This window comes from Peromyscus maniculatus, chromosome 1 (genome assembly GCF_049852395.1).
Source record: "Peromyscus maniculatus bairdii isolate BWxNUB_F1_BW_parent chromosome 1, HU_Pman_BW_mat_3.1, whole genome shotgun sequence".
NCBI lineage: Eukaryota > Metazoa > Chordata > Mammalia > Rodentia > Cricetidae > Peromyscus > Peromyscus maniculatus.
Window position 1 is genome coordinate 102855913 of NC_134852.1, and position 19216 is coordinate 102875128.

Below are 19216 nucleotides of genomic sequence, written 5' to 3' on the forward strand. Positions count from 1 at the left end.
CTCATGTTTGGATAGTCATCTTGGTGAGATTGCATGAGTCTGATATTACGAGGAAACTATTCTCTTAAATAAACCCTCAGTATTTTCTTTGCCCTGGATCCCATATCATACACTCATTACACAGTTATCTCTGTTTATGTAGAGTCTACCATCTCGTCACAGTGTTGGGGGTGACTTTGAGCTGTAAAGTGTGGCAAATGGTGAAGCCTGGAGGAGAGGCAGAGTTAGAATAGAAGTTAATGGTTTCGTTTGGGGCGACCTTTGGTTTCTGATATCTGTGAGGAATTTGAAAGCAGATGTCTAGCTGGCAGCTAGACACACAGGTTCAGAGCTGTCAGAAATCTTGCTGGGAGAGAAATAGTGGATCTTTAAGACCTGGGACAGTTTTGATGTTGCTTTGCAAAAGAATGAGTTAAAAAAAAATAATGATTTTGCATTACATCCTGAATTATTTCAAGCTTCAGAATTAAATTCAAGCAGAGGCTTTCAGGTTGAGTAATTCATGTTTTAATGAATACTTGGATGGATTTAGTATCAAATTTTTAGACCTACAGTTCACTGCCCAATAGTCAGGCTACAGCCCCTGAAGCTTCTTTGGGCACACTTCTCTATGTGATATTGATCTTCTCCCACTTTTCAAAGAAAAGTATGTGCAGTGCCAACCCCCCAAAACTACCCCAAAATTGTTCGTTGCCCAGATCTAAAAGAAAAACCTGAAATACATTTTTTGATGATGAGTAATGATTTGATGATTAATCTACCCATTAAATAATATATTTCTATTTTTGCCTTTAATAAAATTGAAAAGCAATTGTTAGCTAACAGCATTAAAATGATTTTCATTACAAATTACAGAATTTGAGGCCTATCACTTCTCTTCCCATCCTATCAACTTTTTTATATGAATGAATATGATTTCTTAGCAGTTAAATCTTTAAAAGTAAACAACTTCATTGCTCTACTTCTTTTAACCTTGATCCATATGAATCTGTGGAATGCTGAGTTTTCTTGCTCTTAGAGTTGTTTATTTTTACACATTTACTACTGCGGTTCATGCTGTTATTATTTGATCTCTTCAGTCACAACTGTCTGGAAAAATATCAACCTTGAATTCTGATCTTTTCCCACTCTTCCTTTCCTTTCCCTTTACCTTTTATTTCTCACTTTGTAGCCCAGGCTGGTCAATCCTCCTAGCTCAGCTTCCCATGTGCTAGGATTATTTATGTATCTCTACATCTGGCATTCATATTATAGAACAGAATGAATTTCATAAAGCAACAGAACACTGAAATGCTGAGAGATGCCTCAAATGATCTGGGTCACCATACATTCATGATGATTACCTCTCCTTCCACATAGGCACCTCCAAAACCTTCCTTTCCTCCATCATTTCCTGGAAATGAATCTAAATCTAGCACATACTTTAAAAAAAAAAAAAAAAGCTGAAACCATCTGAAGAAGAAATCCCTTGATGTCTTCTTATTGGTGCAAAGATCTCATGACACACAAACATATGCTCTCCACTCTTTTCCTATTAAGGTACATCAAGACCCCCTCTGATACCCCAAATCTACCAGTTTTTATCTTTTTTTAAAAGACTTCATTTGATCACTTAGTTATATTATAGCCTACATCTCCAAAACCAGCCTTTCTTCAGTCATTCTCTGGATTCAAATATTTCACAGCTGTTATTTGTTTTTTTTTTTTTTTTCAGAAAAGGTACAATTAGCAAACATAGCATGAGCCATGCCTTTCAGAAGAGCAGTTTGCACATAGTCTTTCTATGTGTTTCCTTCATAATCTTTCCTTGTCACATTCTAGTCTGAGTCCCTCACAATATGCCAACCAAGAATAGCATAGAGTTCAACCACATCTACTAACATCACTAATGCAGGATACTTAGCCAAAGCAAGTATAACCTGTTTATTCCTCTTTTTGGCCCATATTACAACACTCTGTTCCTGGCTCCTGGTTTCTTATATTTTCTCCCTCTGATCAACCCTTTCTACATCTCATCTTTAATCTCCTCTAACATATTGGTCTTCAGCCCTAAAAACAAAAACAAACAAAATGAACAAAAATCCCTAACAGTGCTCCATTTTGCTTGTTTCAAAATAGCATCTTGTTTAATCATAAATTTAAATATTAGCACTGGGTGTTAATTTCTGCCCTTCTGTAAGTTGCAAAACACCATGTTTTCTCTTTACATCCCCACTTCACAGACCCCAGCAAAATGTAACTCTGTACTGATTTGAGGCTGCGCTAACAATGTGAAATCTGAATGACAAGATCTACTTGAGTTGTCATTCACTTTCCTCCTTGAACTTAGGTTTCGTTTTTACATTTTCTCAGATTTTTAGCCTGATATGTTTTAATGTTAGACCTTATGGTCCATGACCAGAGAGTTACATGAAACAGAAATGCATGTATAAATAAGGTGTTATGTTTTCCAAATTGTTTGTGACTATAAAACTTTAAATATTTAAAGTTTTCTTTAAGACTAAATTCTTCTGATAATTAATTTACAATTGATAAAAATTACTTCAACATATTAAATCATCTATCTGTAATTCTAAAACAATGAAAATGTAATTATAGTAGGAATTTTTGTTTACATTGAGACAAATACTACCACATCTACCCAAATTTTCCCCTTGAAAATGCAGCTGTATCTAACTAGCATATATCTAGATTTTATGCATTCAAAAGAAGATGTGGTTGGCATATTTCATAAATGGAAAACTGCTAAGTAATCAGAAATCAGTATCAGAGACTACCATAGTTGGCACAGAGGCCATAGGAAAAGGTGTCACTTTAATTGTAGCTTCTCTTATCTTCTGGGAGCTTCTCTACCCTGCTGCCCTACTGCATGCAGACTCTTTTACTAAGTAATTCCACAAAACTTCTCATTATAGAATCCTCTGTTCTGTTATGCTTCCAAATGAAGCTTCATGGACAGTTATAAGGTCATACAAAAGAAGTCTGAATCACTGACAACAGTGGCTTGCTTTGTTCTTCAGAAAATTATGAATTTTGATGAGCCATATAACTGGAAAGTAAGATGATCTTTGTGAGCAAGGGTGTCCTTTTTCCTGTACTTATCCTCATGCCTCCAACTGCAGGCCTCTGGGTTTTTGTCTGTAGCTGAAGAAAAATGTAAGAGAGCAAACATATATTTGTAAAGAGAGATCCAGCTTGCTTTTATGAAATCACAAATTGTCACCAGTAATTTCAAAATGTGTCATGAGTTTTCATCACAAAATTAATTTGAGTTTATGTTGTGGAATGTGATTAAGCTTAGGGAGAAATGGAGAGTTTGGAAATTATGAAATCACATAAACAATAATAGCTGATTTTTAAAGCTCGAGAAAGGTCAGAAAACAACCTTGCCAATCATCTTCCCTTGAAAATTAGTAGCTTCAGGCAATTTAGCATTAACAGCTGTATAGGGAATTGCTCACAACCTTTGCCAGAATCAAATAATTCCAATAATTATAGGCTGAAGTTAAGAAGGCCTTTGAGCTACAGCTATCAGAATTCAAAAATCTGGGCAGCAAAATGATACAAACTTTATTACTAGCAAGTCGAATATATTATTTTCCAGCTGTTAATTCTTCCATGCTTTCATTCAATAATTCTATTATTTCACTTTTGACTGAACAACTACTATAGACTTAGCCCTTTTCTACTAGTTACAAATGAAATAATAAGACAATATTTCTTCTCTAAAAAGCTTACAATTTTATTTTTATAGAAAACAAACAAGTACACACAATGCATACATTATTGATTATTATATTGTTATACAATTATTAGCATTTTTTCTTATATTTTTTTTCATTTTTCTTGATTAAGAAATTTTCTACTCACTCCACATGCCATCCACAGATCCCCCCTCCTTCCTCCTCCCACCACCCAGCCCTCTTTCCCAAGCCACCCCTCATCCCCACATCCCCCAAATCGAGGTCTCCCATGGGGAGTCAGCAGAGCCCAGCACACTGAGCCTAGGCAGGTCCAAGCTCCTTCCCACTGCACCAAGGCTGTGCAAGGTGTCACACCACAGGCACCAGATTCCCAGAAGCCTGCCCATAGACCAGGGACATATCCAGATCCCCCTGCCTGGATGCCCCCCCAACAGTTCGAGCCAAACAACTGTCTTCCGTATCCAGAGGGCCTAGTCCAGTCCCATGGGGGCTCTACAGCCACCAGTCCACAGTTCATGGGCTTCCACTAGTGTGGCCGGTCATCTCTGCACATCCTCCCATCATGATCTTGACATCCCTAGCCTGCAGAATCCTTCCTCTCTCTCATCAATTGGATTCCCGGAGCTCATCCTGGTGCTTGGCCGTGGATCTCTGCATCTGCCTCCATCAGTCACTGAACAAAGGCTCTATGATGACAGCTAGGTTATTTGCTAGACCAGTCACCAGAGTAGACCAGTCCAGGCACCCTCTGGACCACTGCCAGCAGACCAACATGGGGTCATCCTTGTAGATTCCTGAGAGCCTCCCCAGCACCCTGCCTCTTCCTATTCCCAAGATGTCCTCATCTATCATGGTATCTTCCTCCCTGCCCTCCCACTCTGTCCCTGTTCCAGGCTGACCCTCCCATTTCCCTATGTTCTCATCCCCCACTCCTTGCCCTCTGCCACTCCCCACAACACCCAGTCCACTCATGTAGATCTCATCCACTTCTCCTTCGCAGGGTCATTCATGTGTCCCTGCTAGGGTCTTTCCCTGTTATCTAGCCTCTCTGGAGTTGTGGGTTGCAGTCTGGCCATCCCTTCCCTCTCATCTAGTATCCACTTATGAGTGAGTACTTACCATGTTTATCCTTCTGAGTCTGGGTTTCCTCACTCAAGATGATATTTTCTAGTTCCATCCATTTGCCTGCAAATTTCATGGTATCATTGTAAAAAAACAAAAAAAAACAAAAAAAACTGCTGAGTAGTACTGCATTGTGTATATGTGCCACATTTTCTTTAACCATTCTTCAGTTGAGGGGCATAGGTTGTTTCCAGGTTCTGGCTATTTGGGTATCAGGGTAACTGTAGCCTCATAAAAAGAATTTGGTAATGTTCCTTCTGTTTACATTGTGTAGAACAATTTGAAGAATATATTAGCTCTTCTTTGAAAATCTGGTAGAATTCTATGCTGAAACCATCTGGTCCTGGGCTTTTTTTTTTTTTTTTTTTTTGGTTGGGAGACTTTTAATGACCATTTATTTCTATCCTTAAGGGTTGTCGGTCTATTTAAATAGTTTGTTTATCTGGTCTTGATTTAACTTTGGTATGGGGTACCTATCCAGAAAGTCGTCCATTTCTTTCAGATTTTCCAGTTTTTGCAGTACAGGTTTTTGATGTATGACCTGGATTTCCTCATTGTCTGTTGTTATATCTCCCTTTTCATTTCTGATTTTGTTAATTTAGATGCTCTCTCTCTGCTTTTTGGTAAATTTGGATAATGGCTTATCTATCTTGTTGATTTGATACTGATGGATATTAATGACCAGTTATTGTTAATTCCTGTTATTTTTTGGAGGTAGTGTTGTATGTTTCCCTTCTTTGATATTTGTTGGTAGGGGAATATCTATTGCCTGTGTTTTCATGGGTGTATCTAACTTCCTTAGGTTGGATTTTTCTTTCAAGTGCTTTCTGTAGGGCTGGATTTGTGGAGAGATATTGTTTAAATCTGGTTTTATCATGGAATATTTTGTTTATTCTGTTTATGTTGATTGAGAGTTTTGCTGGGTATAATAGTCTGGGTTGGCATCCATGGTCTCTTAGTATCTGCATAACGACTGTCCAGGACCTTCTGACTTTTAGAGTCTCCATTGAGAAGTCAGGTGTTATTCTTATGGGTCTGCCTTTATATGTTACTTGGCCTTTTCCTTTGCAGCTCTTAATATTTTTTTCTTTATTCTGTATGTTTAATGGTTGGATTATTATGTGGTGATGGAACTTTTTTTTTGGATCCAGTCTATTTGGTGTTCTGTAACCTTCTTGTATTTTTATAGGCATTTTGTTCTTTAGGTTGGGAAAGTGTTCTTCTATGATTTTGTTGAATATATTTTCTGTGCCTTTGAGATGATATTATTCTCCTTCTTCTATCCCTATTATTCTTAGGTTTGGTCTTTTCATGGCGTCCCAAATTTCTGGGACATTTTGGGTCATGACTTTGTTGGATTTAGTGTTTTCTTTGACTGATGAATCTATTTCCTCTACTGTATCTTTAACAACAGAGATCCACTCTTCCATCTCTTGCATTCTGTTGGTTATACTTGCATCTGCAGTTCCTGTTCGTTTACTCAGATTTTCCACTTCCAGCATTACCTCAGTTTATGTCTTCTTTATTGACTCAATTTCAGTTTTGAAATCTTGAACTGTTTCCCTCACTTGTTAATTGCTTTCTCTTGGTTTCAAGGGATTTACTGATTTCTTCCCATTTTTTGTTTGAATTTTCCTCAATTTCTTTAAGGGAATTTTTCATTTCCTCTTTTAAGATCTCTAATATCTTTTTAGAGTTATTTTATGGTAAATATCTTCTGTTTCTTCTGTGTTGGGATGTTCAGGTCTTGCTGATGTAGGTTCTGGTGGAGCCATGTTGGTTTTTATGTTGTTGACTGTATTTTTGCACTGGTGTCTACCCATCTTTTTATCCATTTGTTGCAAGTGGTGTCTGTGTCTGGGGGAGCCTCTCTTGGTCTGATTGATACTCTTGATTCAGTGGGAGCTCTTGGTCTAGTTGATGTTGATGGCCTTTTTGTCTCAGGGAGCAACTCTTAGTCCAACTGGCACTAGTAGGCTCTGTCTTGGGGACAGTCTGTGGTAGTCTGATCTGTCTGCAGGAGGTCTGCCTGCCAACTGGCCTCTTAGTCCAGTCGGTGCTGGCAAGCTCTGTCTCAGGGAACAGTTGCAGTCTCCCAGGGTGGGTGGGATTTGGGGGAGGTGGAGCTTGGGTTACAGGGTCTGATGGGGGACAATGGTAGTCTGACCTGTGTGTAGGAGGTCTGCCTGCCAACTGGCCTGAAACTGGAACTGCAATGGGTGGTGGTGTAGGGGTGCAGGGTTTTATTCCTGGGCCCAAAGCCTAGGGGCTGGGGTGTTCAGGTATGAGGATAAAGACTCATCTCTTAGTCCAGTGGGGTGCTGGCAGGCTCTGTCTCAGGGAACAGTTGCAGTCCTCTTGTATTATTATAAAGAAACAATTCATTATTTATTTGATTTTGAGTAATGCCACAACATGTTAGAGAATATTTGGTTGTTAAATGTTTAGATAATTCTGTGGATAGATGTTAATAAGGAAAGGTCAATTTTGTCTCTAATATATTTGATGTAAAGAAATATAGCTGTCATATGTGCTCTACAGACAACAGGGGAAAGTAGCACAAGATAAATACCTGGTAGCTACTTTGCATTTAGGGATTGAGCTGGGCTTTTAGAAAGGTGTGGCTTTTAAGGTCAGATGTTAAGGACAAAAATCAATTGATTTTGGCTCATGCTTTCCAAAGGTTAGGTCAATCAGAGCCAGAAAGGCATAGCTGAGCAGACCCACTCACATCATATTGAGCCAGGAATGAGGGGAAGAGAATGCTTGCACTCAGCTGGCTTTGTCTTTTTGTCCCCTTATTCCATTCAAGCCCTTAGCTCACAGATAAGGCATATACTCGTAGTGTGTCCTCTCCCATCAGTTCATTCTCTCTATGCCTCGATCCCCTAGGGGGTTCTAACTCCATTCCAATTGATAATGAAGACTTACATCAAGCCATATATTTAAATCTAAAAATGTGACACTGGCTTCATGCACCTGATTCTAGAGGGAACATGCAGAAGTGTTGGTGACTTCAGGGAGAGAGAAGGTACTACAGATGGAAAGAAGTGATGGGCTTGGATATATGTTGAAAACAGATGCAACTGATGGATATGGACAGTAAAGAAAACAATGGACTAAGAGACAATTGGTAAATAATTGTGCCTTATTATGTGAGGAGCTGTGAAAGTTAGAGAAAAGGATTCTCTTCTCCAAAAAGCTGCATTCGAGTCAGGGTGGAGGGAATATGATATATGAGACAAAATAAGTATAAATATATTGCATGTGTTCTTGAACTTTACAAAGCCTGAAGATTATGTCTGTATAACAACCAATTAGTTTACTCACCATAGCATTTAACATATGGCTTTAAGAATTCTTAAAGACACTTTAAAAGTCATCTTAAATATTCTAACCATATCAGAAACCATTAAAATTACTTACCATCAAATATGTATTTTTTATAGATAAGTGCAGAGTTTGGGGCTTCTGAGATTCTGTGTTCTTCCAAAGTTAGTGAATATTAGTGAACATCTCCTACACTTCTAGTTAATGATGGACATCACAATAGGGGGCACGGTTTTAAGACATCTTCCCCATAGCATCCTTGAACTCTTACTTATTATGTTCTGTTATTTCTATGAAAATAGAATGTTAAAAATTAAATAATCTTGTGTAAATCCTCTTCCTTATTTCCTAGGTCTATGGTCAGCATCCTTACCTTCAAAATTGTTTCTCATTGTCTATGTACCCTGTGCTATATAGTAGATGCCTAGTACTTGCTGACTGAATGTGAATATCTACAGTAATATTTGAGATTTTATTGTCAGTGGTCAATTGCTTTTGTTTAAGACCTTGTCTTCTAACAAGGATTTTTTCTTGAATGCAAATATGACTGTGGATAACAGTTTGTCTTAGAAGGAATAAATTGGAGCTCATTCTTTTTATGCCAGAGAGAGTAGAAGGACAAGAGAGCATCATTGTGGCACAAGATAACTAGAGAAGGTATGGATATCCACAGCAGAGATGTCGTTGACTAACTACCACACTTCTAAATTTATTTAGGTACTTATCAAGTCTATAATCTGTGCCAACCCAGTCCCAGGTACCACTGGAGGTGCTAAAAATTCAAAAGTCAACAAGGTAGATTTTTTCCCCTGAGTGATTCACAATTTTTAAATAGAAATAAAATAAATTTTTCTTCCCTCTCCTCACTTCCCATATGTAATCCAGTGACATATGTAGTGATCCTAGTAAGCACTCTCCTCTGTCCTTTCTCCCTACCCTGTCAATACCAGATGTCCAGTGGGGGACAGAGGTCACCCAATACTCTAAGGATAGCCCATGCTTTCTTTAACCTTTCTTCTAAACCTAGTTAAGTCTTCCTCTCCACATGAAGGCAGGTGGGGGTGGGGCCAATGGTCTCTTACAAAACCATAATCTAGCTTTAAGTACAACCATCACTTCTGTCGCTTTGGGGTTCAAGTCCAAATTCCTTATCAAGGCTTGCAGGCCTTCCAGGCCTTATCCTGTGACCCATCTTATCAGCTGCTAAGTTGTTCCAGAAGCTGAGTTCCCTCTCTGCGCATCCAATGAACATCTTACATGACCCTCAATCTCAGCTACCCTAGATGCTTAGATGCTTTAAGAAGATTCCTTCAATATTCTTAAAACATTTTTTTCTCAATATGTTCTCACTGTACTATAACATACTGACTAGCTCTTACACGTAACACAGCCCATTTCTGTTAATGAATATGTTGCCACATACTCCATGGCTTTACCTGTGTGCCATTGCATGCTGCTCCCTGGACAGTAGGCTTGTGTCTCCTCACTCAGCCTTCCTCTTCCCAGAATTCTCCTTGTCTGCTTATCTTGCCTATACTTCCTGCCTGGCTACTGGCCAATTGGCATTTTATTAAACCAGTGTACAAAAGCATTATTCCGCAGTGTGTGTGTGTGTGTGTGTGTGTGTGTGTGTGTGTGTGTGTGTGTGTGATACAGACTAGATGTATGGCAAAGAGAAAAGGAGACAAACATCCCTGCCATGTCATGCATTTCTGATGTTAGAATAATTCACCTTGGTGAAAATGAAAAGTGAAGTAAAGAGTTCTCCATGGAAAAGAAATAAGAATAATTTGGCATTTTGATCCATTTGAGGTGTACTCTTGACTTCCAAATAGATCAATGCAAGGCTGGGATGACCTTAAATTTTGATTGGTAACACATCAGACAGTAGAACAGATTTTTAAAAATCATTGTGTTCAACATGAAGACACAGAATAAAATTGCCTACCTTGATAGTGAAAACTCTTGGACTAGAATTTGTGCATGATTTATAAACCTAATGTCCCACCCACTGTACTTTGTTTCTTGCCTATCTCAGCTTCTCACCAAAATATTTATCACTATCATAAAGCAAAAATGAACTAGAATGAAAAAGTGTGTAATTATGAATTATGTTGTCTGGGGCAACATCCGTGTCTAGGGTTGGAATATATTTGAATAGAGGGAAATGAAGGAGGGAGTAAATCCAACATTTGAAGACACATTTCTTAAAGTATAATTATTTTATGGTGTGGTAGGTATAGCAAGGTACCCATCCTGCCACTTTGGATGAGAACCACCATGTCTTTGTTTACATGCCAGGCATTATAAGCAATAAGAACTTCAATGATTCCGAAACATTTCCTGAGGCCATGGAGTATGAACTCACCCTGAATGAGACCAGATTTAACTAGATATTTAGAAGACCGGAAGAAATATGAAATCAAATGTTTAGAGAACAATATAAAAGGAATAAGTCCAAATTTAGATTTCACACATGATGTTACTTCTTAAATAAAAACTGTTTGTCAGACAAATAAGAATAAGTCGCTGTTGTTATTTTATATGGATTAAGTAAGCCTTGATGAATTGAGGCGTGAGAAAAAACACTGACAAGTTTGATTTGGGAAGGGTAACCTTCCTTTGTCTCGGGGTGGAGTAGAGAGTGGCTCATTAGATAGGCACCAGAAAAGCCAGGTAGGAAGCTGCTATAGTAACTGAATCCAGGGGGAAAGGACAGCACCCATCTCATGAAAGTTGACATGCTGTCCTCCTGTCCATGGCCAGAATTTTAGAGTAGGCAGAATCAGCAGTGTCCAGTTCTGTGTTTCTCTCTCTCTTTGAAATTCCCATTCGATGCCTCTTTTCTTTGTGATACTCATTAAGCTGCCTGGCTTGAGATTTGTTACTGGCAGCTCTGCTCCTCCAGGAAAGAGCCAAAAGACCAATCACTGTGCTGAAATAGCAATTTCTTCCCCCGTTGTGGAAAGCTGTGATGTTTCCCAGATGACAGCTGCAGCGACTCCTGGAAGCATTTTACATAAGGGAAATGAAGTGGCAAATAGAGAGGGAGAAACAGTCCATTCACTGTAGAATATGGCGTCTATGCATAATAATTGCAGTTACTCTCACCCAGAGTGAGAGGGGAGAGCAGAGTCCTATTTTGAAAATAGAGAACAAAGTGACTGAATTGGCTAATGCTGAAGGAAAGGGGCCAGAAACAGTCTAGAACATAAAGTACATGCTGGAAAATGGTTTACATGTGCACAGCTTCCTACAGTGTGCCGCTCTGGTCTCCTGGTCCAGGTTTCCTTTGAGATTTATTCCAAAGAGTGAAAAGTTGCAAAATGAACTGAGTGGCTGCATAATCAGAACACAAGAATTTCATCATAATTGTTTAGTATTCATAAGATTGAAAACTTCTATTCATTTTGGAATTGACGTGAGCCAAGCAGATTGCTCCTTCAAAACCTAGAGTATGGACAGAATAGCCAAGTTCATCATGAACTTGAGCATTTGAATCTTCTAGACCTGCTTAGTTAGAAACTGTAGGAGGCAGGGAGTATGACTCAATGTTAGAGTGCACATTTATGTATGCAAGGTTCTAGGTTTGATCTCCTAGCTTCTTCTATCCACTCAAATAAAGACCTCCAGTATATCTCAGCAACTGTGGCCTAATAAGCTCTCCAAGTGACTCTGATTAGCTTTTGAGAACCATTGACCTACATTTTGTTCATCATTCGTCTTGCTTTTGATGTTTGTCCATATGATCCTTGACTCCACTGAGGGTTACATGACATTAGTTCTTAAATAAGTCATTAAAAAGTTTTTTTGACCCAGGCATAGTGTCACACACCTTTAATCCCAGCACTCAGGAGGCAGAGGCAGGATGATCTCTGAGTTCAAGGCCAGCCTGGTCTACAGAGCAAGATTCAGAACAGGCACCAAAGCTTCACAGAGAAACCCTGTCTTGAAAAAAAAATAAGCAAATAAAATAAAATGAAATATATTCTTGGGCCTGGAGAGATGGCTTAGTTAATGGTAAGACCACTGGCTACTCTTCCAGAGGACCCAGTACCAACATGGCCACTAAAAATTGTCTGAATACCAGTTCCAGGGGATCTGGCACTCTCACACAGACATACATGCAGGTAAAATACCAATGCACATAAAAATAAGTAAGTCTTCTTTTTTAAATCTCAACAGAGAACTAATAATTTCTTGAATATCAGTTTCAAGTGATGCCTCATCATGTGAGAGGTTGTTTCATTGTTAAATAAAAAAGTTAGATGTGTTTCTGCAGACAGATGTTAGTGATTAAATGGACTTTGGTTCTTAATATATTTGATTGAAGAAAATACATCAGAATTGCAAAAGGAAATTCCAGAGAACTATTAAAATCATTTTTTTTAACTGGGTGGCTGATTCTGTCCCACAAAATGAAATTGCTCCAGACAAAACTACAGACTTACATCTGAAACAGCAAACACTGAGTGAAACTGTCAGTTCTAGTAGTAGAGTGAAAAGGAAGTCTGTATGCAAACAGCTTTCTTATACTATGGCTCAGAAATATCACAGGAGAGTGAACTTTTTGCTGGGACGATGCATTACTTGAGCTTGAAACTAGAGATACATTGATGTGCCTTAAACTGAAGTGGTGACTTTACTCACAAAGGTTATCTGCAGTTAAACAGATTCGTTTTAAATAGCTGAGGCCCTCTGGCCAGATTCTATTTCAAGCAACTGAGAGGAAGGGAAGTTGAATGTCCTAGTTCCCTAGCTTGACATTCTTTCCTTTTAAGTATTTCAATGTAGATTCATCATCTGTTTTTATTTTAATGTTAAAGCAAACAACTCTAAATTTATTGTATTAGCATAGAGATAGATAAAGCCAGTTGGAAATCATGCCCCGTCCTTACCAACAGTGAATGACCTTACCGTTGATATCCCTCTATTTATAAAATGAAGATCAATATTTCATGAACTAAAGTGAAAGAAAGGAGTGGAGAGACCAGACTAACAGAGCACGCAGTTGATGCCCTGATGACAATTTTAAATTTCTACCAGATTCACTTTTAAACAAATCACTCTCAGTGTGTCTTATCTACTTATCAGTAATGTTCATACCTCCAGTCTTGCATATATCTACATCTGTTAACTGTCTGCAGGATCCTCTCCCCAACCATGACCATGCTACCTCTTTTCCTATGGGAATATGAAATCCAAAGAGATGGGTGTCTTTCTATTCAGACCTCTTCTTTGCTAATCTTGTGTTCTATTCACCTTATTAAAGCTGCCTAGTTCACCTATGTATTCAGGAACAACCATGTGAGTTAGGCTGTGTTTTGTTTATACTTGTAACTAACAATTAATGCTTTCACTGTACACAAAAGGAAATAATTAGTAGAGTTTGAATGGGTGTAGGGGTGTAGCCCTCATTTTTTTTCCTACAGCTCACTTCAAGAAAAATAGTGGTCAAGATATGATTAGTATTCTGAACATGAGGTAATGGTAAACTATGTTTTTTCATTATCATGATATGGCAAAATTACCCACTCTCAAAGGACCAGCTGCTCCAGGGTGGCTGGCATCCCTGATGCATGCCTACATTCTCAAAACTATTTTAATTAGTAGTTTTCCGGAATTTTTTGTTTTGTTTTGTTAGAGAGGAAATGTATGTGTAAACCTATTAAAGCCATTCCATCTGTTCTGATGAAATAACATCACTACATCTTAGTGAAATCTTCCACTTCAGGATTTTAAGGCTGCTGTGTATTCTCATAAAGGCAAGGGGTGCAATAACAGCTTCTTAAACAGGCATATAAAGAATTATGGGGAAAAATACACTTAAAAAATCCTCCCCATGCTTTTATATAATATGTCCATGATAAAGTTATATTTTAAATTGATAAGCATAATATACATAAAATGGTCCATCACATTAGATATATATTTTTTAACAAGAAGGCTTGAAGGATCCAGGTATAATTTGGTACTAGAGTACTTGACAAGCATGCATGAAGCCCTAGACTTGCCCAGTCATCACTGCAAGAATAAATAAATAGAAAAGTAGTAGGTAAGTAAGTAGGTGGATAGAAAATAGATGATGATGATCATGGGAATGATGATGATGTTAGATAAATGACTGAATAGATAGAATGATAGATAGATGATAAATAGATAGATAGGTAGATAGATAAATAGATAGATAGATAGATAGGATACATAGATAGACTTTAGAACAAACATAGTCTGTGCCCAATCTGCCCATAGAAGGGCTTAACTACTTATATTAGTACAAATTACACTAATTTCCACAATGGACTTCAGTCTTATTCCACAAAACCATGAAAAAAATCCATTATTAAAAATATTATGTCAATATATACTGTACTATCAGTACATTTATTAGTAATTTATTATATGCTAAGATCTATGGAAAGGCTTATATGTATCTTGTCTAGTTTATTCTTCCCTAAAACAGTCATAATAGCTATTATAATTATTAAAGAATGTGAAAATAAAAATAATAAAAAATTATTAGAGAGATGAAGAAAATTACCTCTATGTATCAACTTAGAAGATGGAAATCCAACAATTGAATTTTAGTTGTTGTTTTTTCATATTCAGCAAATATTTGCTAAACAATATATTTCCTGAACAAAATCAGACATTGGAAGAGGGAAGTAGAAAGTTGGTACCAACCACATTTGCCTTTCCATGGCACTTTGAAGAGAAGGGCTTCAAAGATAACAAAGAGGACCCAAGAATGTTAGGCAGGAGATTGTGGAAGTCATCCAGGCAAGAGGTGGTGCTGACTTCAACCAGGGGGTAGCAGGGAAGATGAACAAACCTCAATAGCCACTAGATTTGCTCTGTAAATTGATCTGAATGTATAGTGATGGAGGGAAGAAGGGGTCAGGGAAGAACAGTTGCTCACTTTTGACTTGGAGCAACAAAGTAACCTGAGATAGGGAATATTAAAATGGAAGGGCAGAGTGAGGAAATCTTTCTAGCTAGAAACCTGTGCTCTTAGCCATTATTCATGTTATCACTAATCATTATCATAAAAATAAACTCCTGGAAAGGAAGTCAAATTATGCCTTCCTGTGTGAAGACTGAAACAATTAAAGCATTACATAACTGTTAGTTTTTAAAGTAAATGTCTTAGGCAGGATTATCTGAGGATCTTGTCAAGCTTCATTAAGTCTAAGCTTCAATATTTATAATATTGAGATGAATTCCAGGGAAAAGATATTTAAAAATAATTCAACAAGCTAAACACATTGAGATGACTGTTTCATGTTTTTTCCTTCTTCCTACATAGTTATATTTTTGAGAATTTCTACAATTATTGCATAACACTTTTGTATCTAGTGAGTTAAGAATTTTGCAAAGTGAAAGGATAAAATTACATCTGTTGTGTCTATATAGTCTACCATAATAACTTCTGAGAAGACTTTAGACCTTAATTTTCAGTCTAACCAATTATGACAGTAAAAATGATGATGTCATTGACAGATTTCTTAAAATGCATATCCTTCTAACTATGCCATATGCCACTCAATTCAAATCATACTACTGTAGTACAGTCTAAGATGGAAACTGGCTAGCCTAGTGATCATTGTGTGGAATGCTAGGCACTCAAGGAGCTTGAGCATGACTTGATTTCTTGTACTGTAATTAAGAAACCTTTCAAATTTGAATGTTTTCAAATCTCTTCCATTCTTGCCCCCTTGTTAAGGTTAGATAGTGATAATGGATTTTTCACTCCAGGTCCCTGGCTACTGCTGAACCTTGCCTCTTCCTCTCTTGCAGGGTCAATGATTGTATCTTGCGGGTGAACGAGGTTGATGTGTCGGAGGTTTCCCACAGTAAAGCAGTGGAGGCCCTCAAAGAAGCGGGGTCTATTGTGCGGCTGTATGTGCGTAGAAGACGACCCATTTTGGAGACTGTCGTGGAAATCAAGCTTTTCAAAGGGCCGAAAGGTAAAAGAAAAAAATAAAAGACTTTTACTGAGGCACAAATGTCAAAAATGTTTGTCTAAAATTTACTCTATAACCCACCTACAATGACCTTTAATTCTCTGATGTTCATTGCTTATCTCAGCAGACTTGACACTACAAGATAGTAGTTTTTACCGATGGTTGAAGAAACCAGAACTCTACACAAACTCACATAAGGAGAGTGTATAATTATGTAGGGAATACCATAAATGATAATAACAACCACCACTTAATATTTTCTATGATTTTTTAACTGACAGGCTTGTTATAACTTGGCGAGCTCGTTATAATTTTCTAACATTTCAGATGTGCATGGTAAATTATTTCATATAACCAGATATTAATATAAGTAACAAAGATAATCTTTGGTGGGGCTGCAGGGATTGTTTAATAGTAAGGAGAGCTTGCTGCTCTTACAGAGGACGTGAGTTCAATTCCCAGTACCCATGTCAGATGACTCGTATCTCCAGCTACAAGGGATCTCAGACCCTCTTTTGCCCTCCATGCCCACCCACCCACATGTGCCATTCACTTACATAGACACATACACATACAAAATTAAACCTTAAGACACAACTTTTTTATCTTTACTGATACAAAATTATATTTTATAATGTGATTTCTTTTGACTTTGTACTATGTGTTGTAACCAATAAGTCTTGTATTGGTCTTAGCTTGGGACAGACAAAACAAGTTAAGCTTGCCTTTTAAATGTTCGCAGATATCTAGGTGCTCTTTTGCTTGCTCCAAGAAACTGGGTAAACAGTGATATTGAATCATTATATGAATTTCATTTAGAACACTAACATTAACACTACTCACATGGTATTTCAGATGCTTCAGAAAAATTTAATAATTAGCTTAATACATTAAATATTTTAGATTATGACTGGGTAATAATTAGACTCTTCATAAAGCATTTTCTTTTTTATGATCTATTTAATGTCTAATGTTAAATATGTGATTGAAAAAATAAGCATGTCACCTTCTCTATGGGACAGTATTAAGTGGTATTTGCCAGCTTGGACACAAGAATCAGACAAACTCATTAAAAGCCTAGTTCAGCCATTTACTGGTGGAATGACTTTCACTAAATCTATGTAATTAATGGAATGAAACATTTTTTAAGAGCTTGCACATAGTAGGAAAAAGCATAGACTAAAGATCAGAGCTTAGAGGTTGAACCCCAGCTCTGCCCTTCACAGCTGTTAGACTTTGGCTAGAAATGTTTCACTCTCTTGGCCTTGATTTTCTCACCTACAGAACACAAGTGAAAACAAGGCTTGTTCTTGGAGACATTATGATGATTCATTGAGACAGTTCACATATTTGGAATAAATCCTGGTGCAAACTCAGGAAATATTAGCTGTGCACGCAGATTATTTGAAGTATTTTTTTTTTAACCAAATGTGGTAGCGGTTTCTTAGCAATATAATGAAAATACTTAGAGGTCCCTCATGACTTAAGTGCAGGTGCATCAGAATTCAAGAAGGAACATACCCTCTCCATTTACTAAATAACACTGGAAGTTTGCCTTTTAAAGCCAAACAAACAGAACATAGATTTTTTCTATTAAAAAATATATTGTATATATAAATAACATGTATATTTATACAAGTCAGCTAACAGCAATTATTCATCATTTCCCTAAGCAAAGGCTAATTTAAGCCCTCAGGAAAATATTGCCTTTCTCTTACTGGCTTCCTGCTCTGAGTCACTGAATGACCTCCAGCTGCTCAGCAAAACACCTAATGGCTACAGGGAGCTGATGACCCAAATTCCTTAATTTTACCAGGAACATGTCTGTTGGATCTTTATTCTGACATTGGGCCCCCTCCAGCTCTTTTCCTCCATACCGAACCATTTTCTTCTTTGAGCCTGTTGTGGGGCAAGAATGTCTTTGGGACATGGAGGAGGGAAATAGGCAGTGAGGGCTAATTAACATGGTAGGTGGGCAGTAACCCAGTGAACATTTGCAGTATATAGAGATGGTCTCCTGAGCAAATGAAATCCTTGGAAGAACTTTCTGTCCAGAAAGCTGGCTCTATGGAGCCTACTGGGAAGTGTGCTGAGTCAGTCATACTTTTTGTACTGGGATCTTTTTGTATAGGTCTGATGGGGATTTGTTTCTCTATACAAAGCTTTTGATTAACAAGGAAAGAAAGTGTTCCAGTCATTGTTTGAATTCCAGATGCCTCTCCCAGTGCCTGAGTCTCATGAAGTGCAGAATTAGAGAAACAAATAATTAGGTTCTATACTATATCTGAAGAGATATTGCCTTCAACACTTTAGTATGTTATAATTCTTATTTTTAGAATTGCAGTATTCCTGAAAGAAATTTCTACCGTGACTAATTTGTATCATGGAAACTCTAATGTAATATAAAGGATGGAGATAAATCAGTCTTGTTCCTTAGAAGTTCTAATAGAAAAGATGACTCTAAAGTCAACCTATTTAATGATGTTTTCAAGGCAAAATGACATTGGTTCTAGGATAGAGCTTGAGCCATGAGTTTAATGGGGAGATGGGGTGGCTGTGTGATTTATCTTAGCCAGAAGAGTCAAAGCACTCCAGAGAACTGGAAACATTCCACTTTCCATGTGCACACAGTTCCCTGTCTGGTCCTCTTTGACTACATAATAGTCCAATGGTAAGCATCAATATTCTAGCCAGTTAGATGTATTCAACTAAGTGTGTTTAACATACAGCTATCTTGCTATACAGTAACCTTCAATGATTCAACAAATACTTACTAAATATTTCCTGTGATATGACATAGATAGATGGGGATTCCCAAAGAGAAGAGGTGGCTCTTGCTCTCAAGAAAATTATAGTCAGATAAGGAAAACATCTATAATAGAAACTGGGAAAACTAAGAATGAATATAAGGTATTGAGGGAAAACAAATCAGAAAATATGCCAAAGGAGACAAAAACTACCCAAACTAACTCTTGAATTATAAATTAAATTGGCAATATAGCAAGGTAGGAGAGCATTCCAGGTACAAATGAAAGTATGGCAACCCAAATATAGGAAAGATCTTTATATTGTCTAGTAGTCAAGTAGTAGGACAAA

General features: G+C 37.5%; 1 protein-coding gene across 23 annotated transcripts in view; it reads left to right on the forward strand.

Moving 5' to 3' along the window:
* Nucleotides 1–19216, forward strand: part of Dlg2 (discs large MAGUK scaffold protein 2) — a 1859766-nt gene that overhangs the window by 1326449 nt on the left and 514101 nt on the right. For all 23 annotated transcript variants that reach the window (XR_013043174.1, XM_076547134.1, XM_076547135.1 and 20 more), the window contains one exon: nucleotides 15954–16123. Coding sequence is in view for 22 of the 23 variants with exons in the window: in XM_076547134.1 (XP_076403249.1) it covers nucleotides 15954–16123 (170 nt within the window). In the remaining variant the exon portion in view is untranslated. The remainder of the gene's footprint in view (nucleotides 1–15953; nucleotides 16124–19216) is intronic.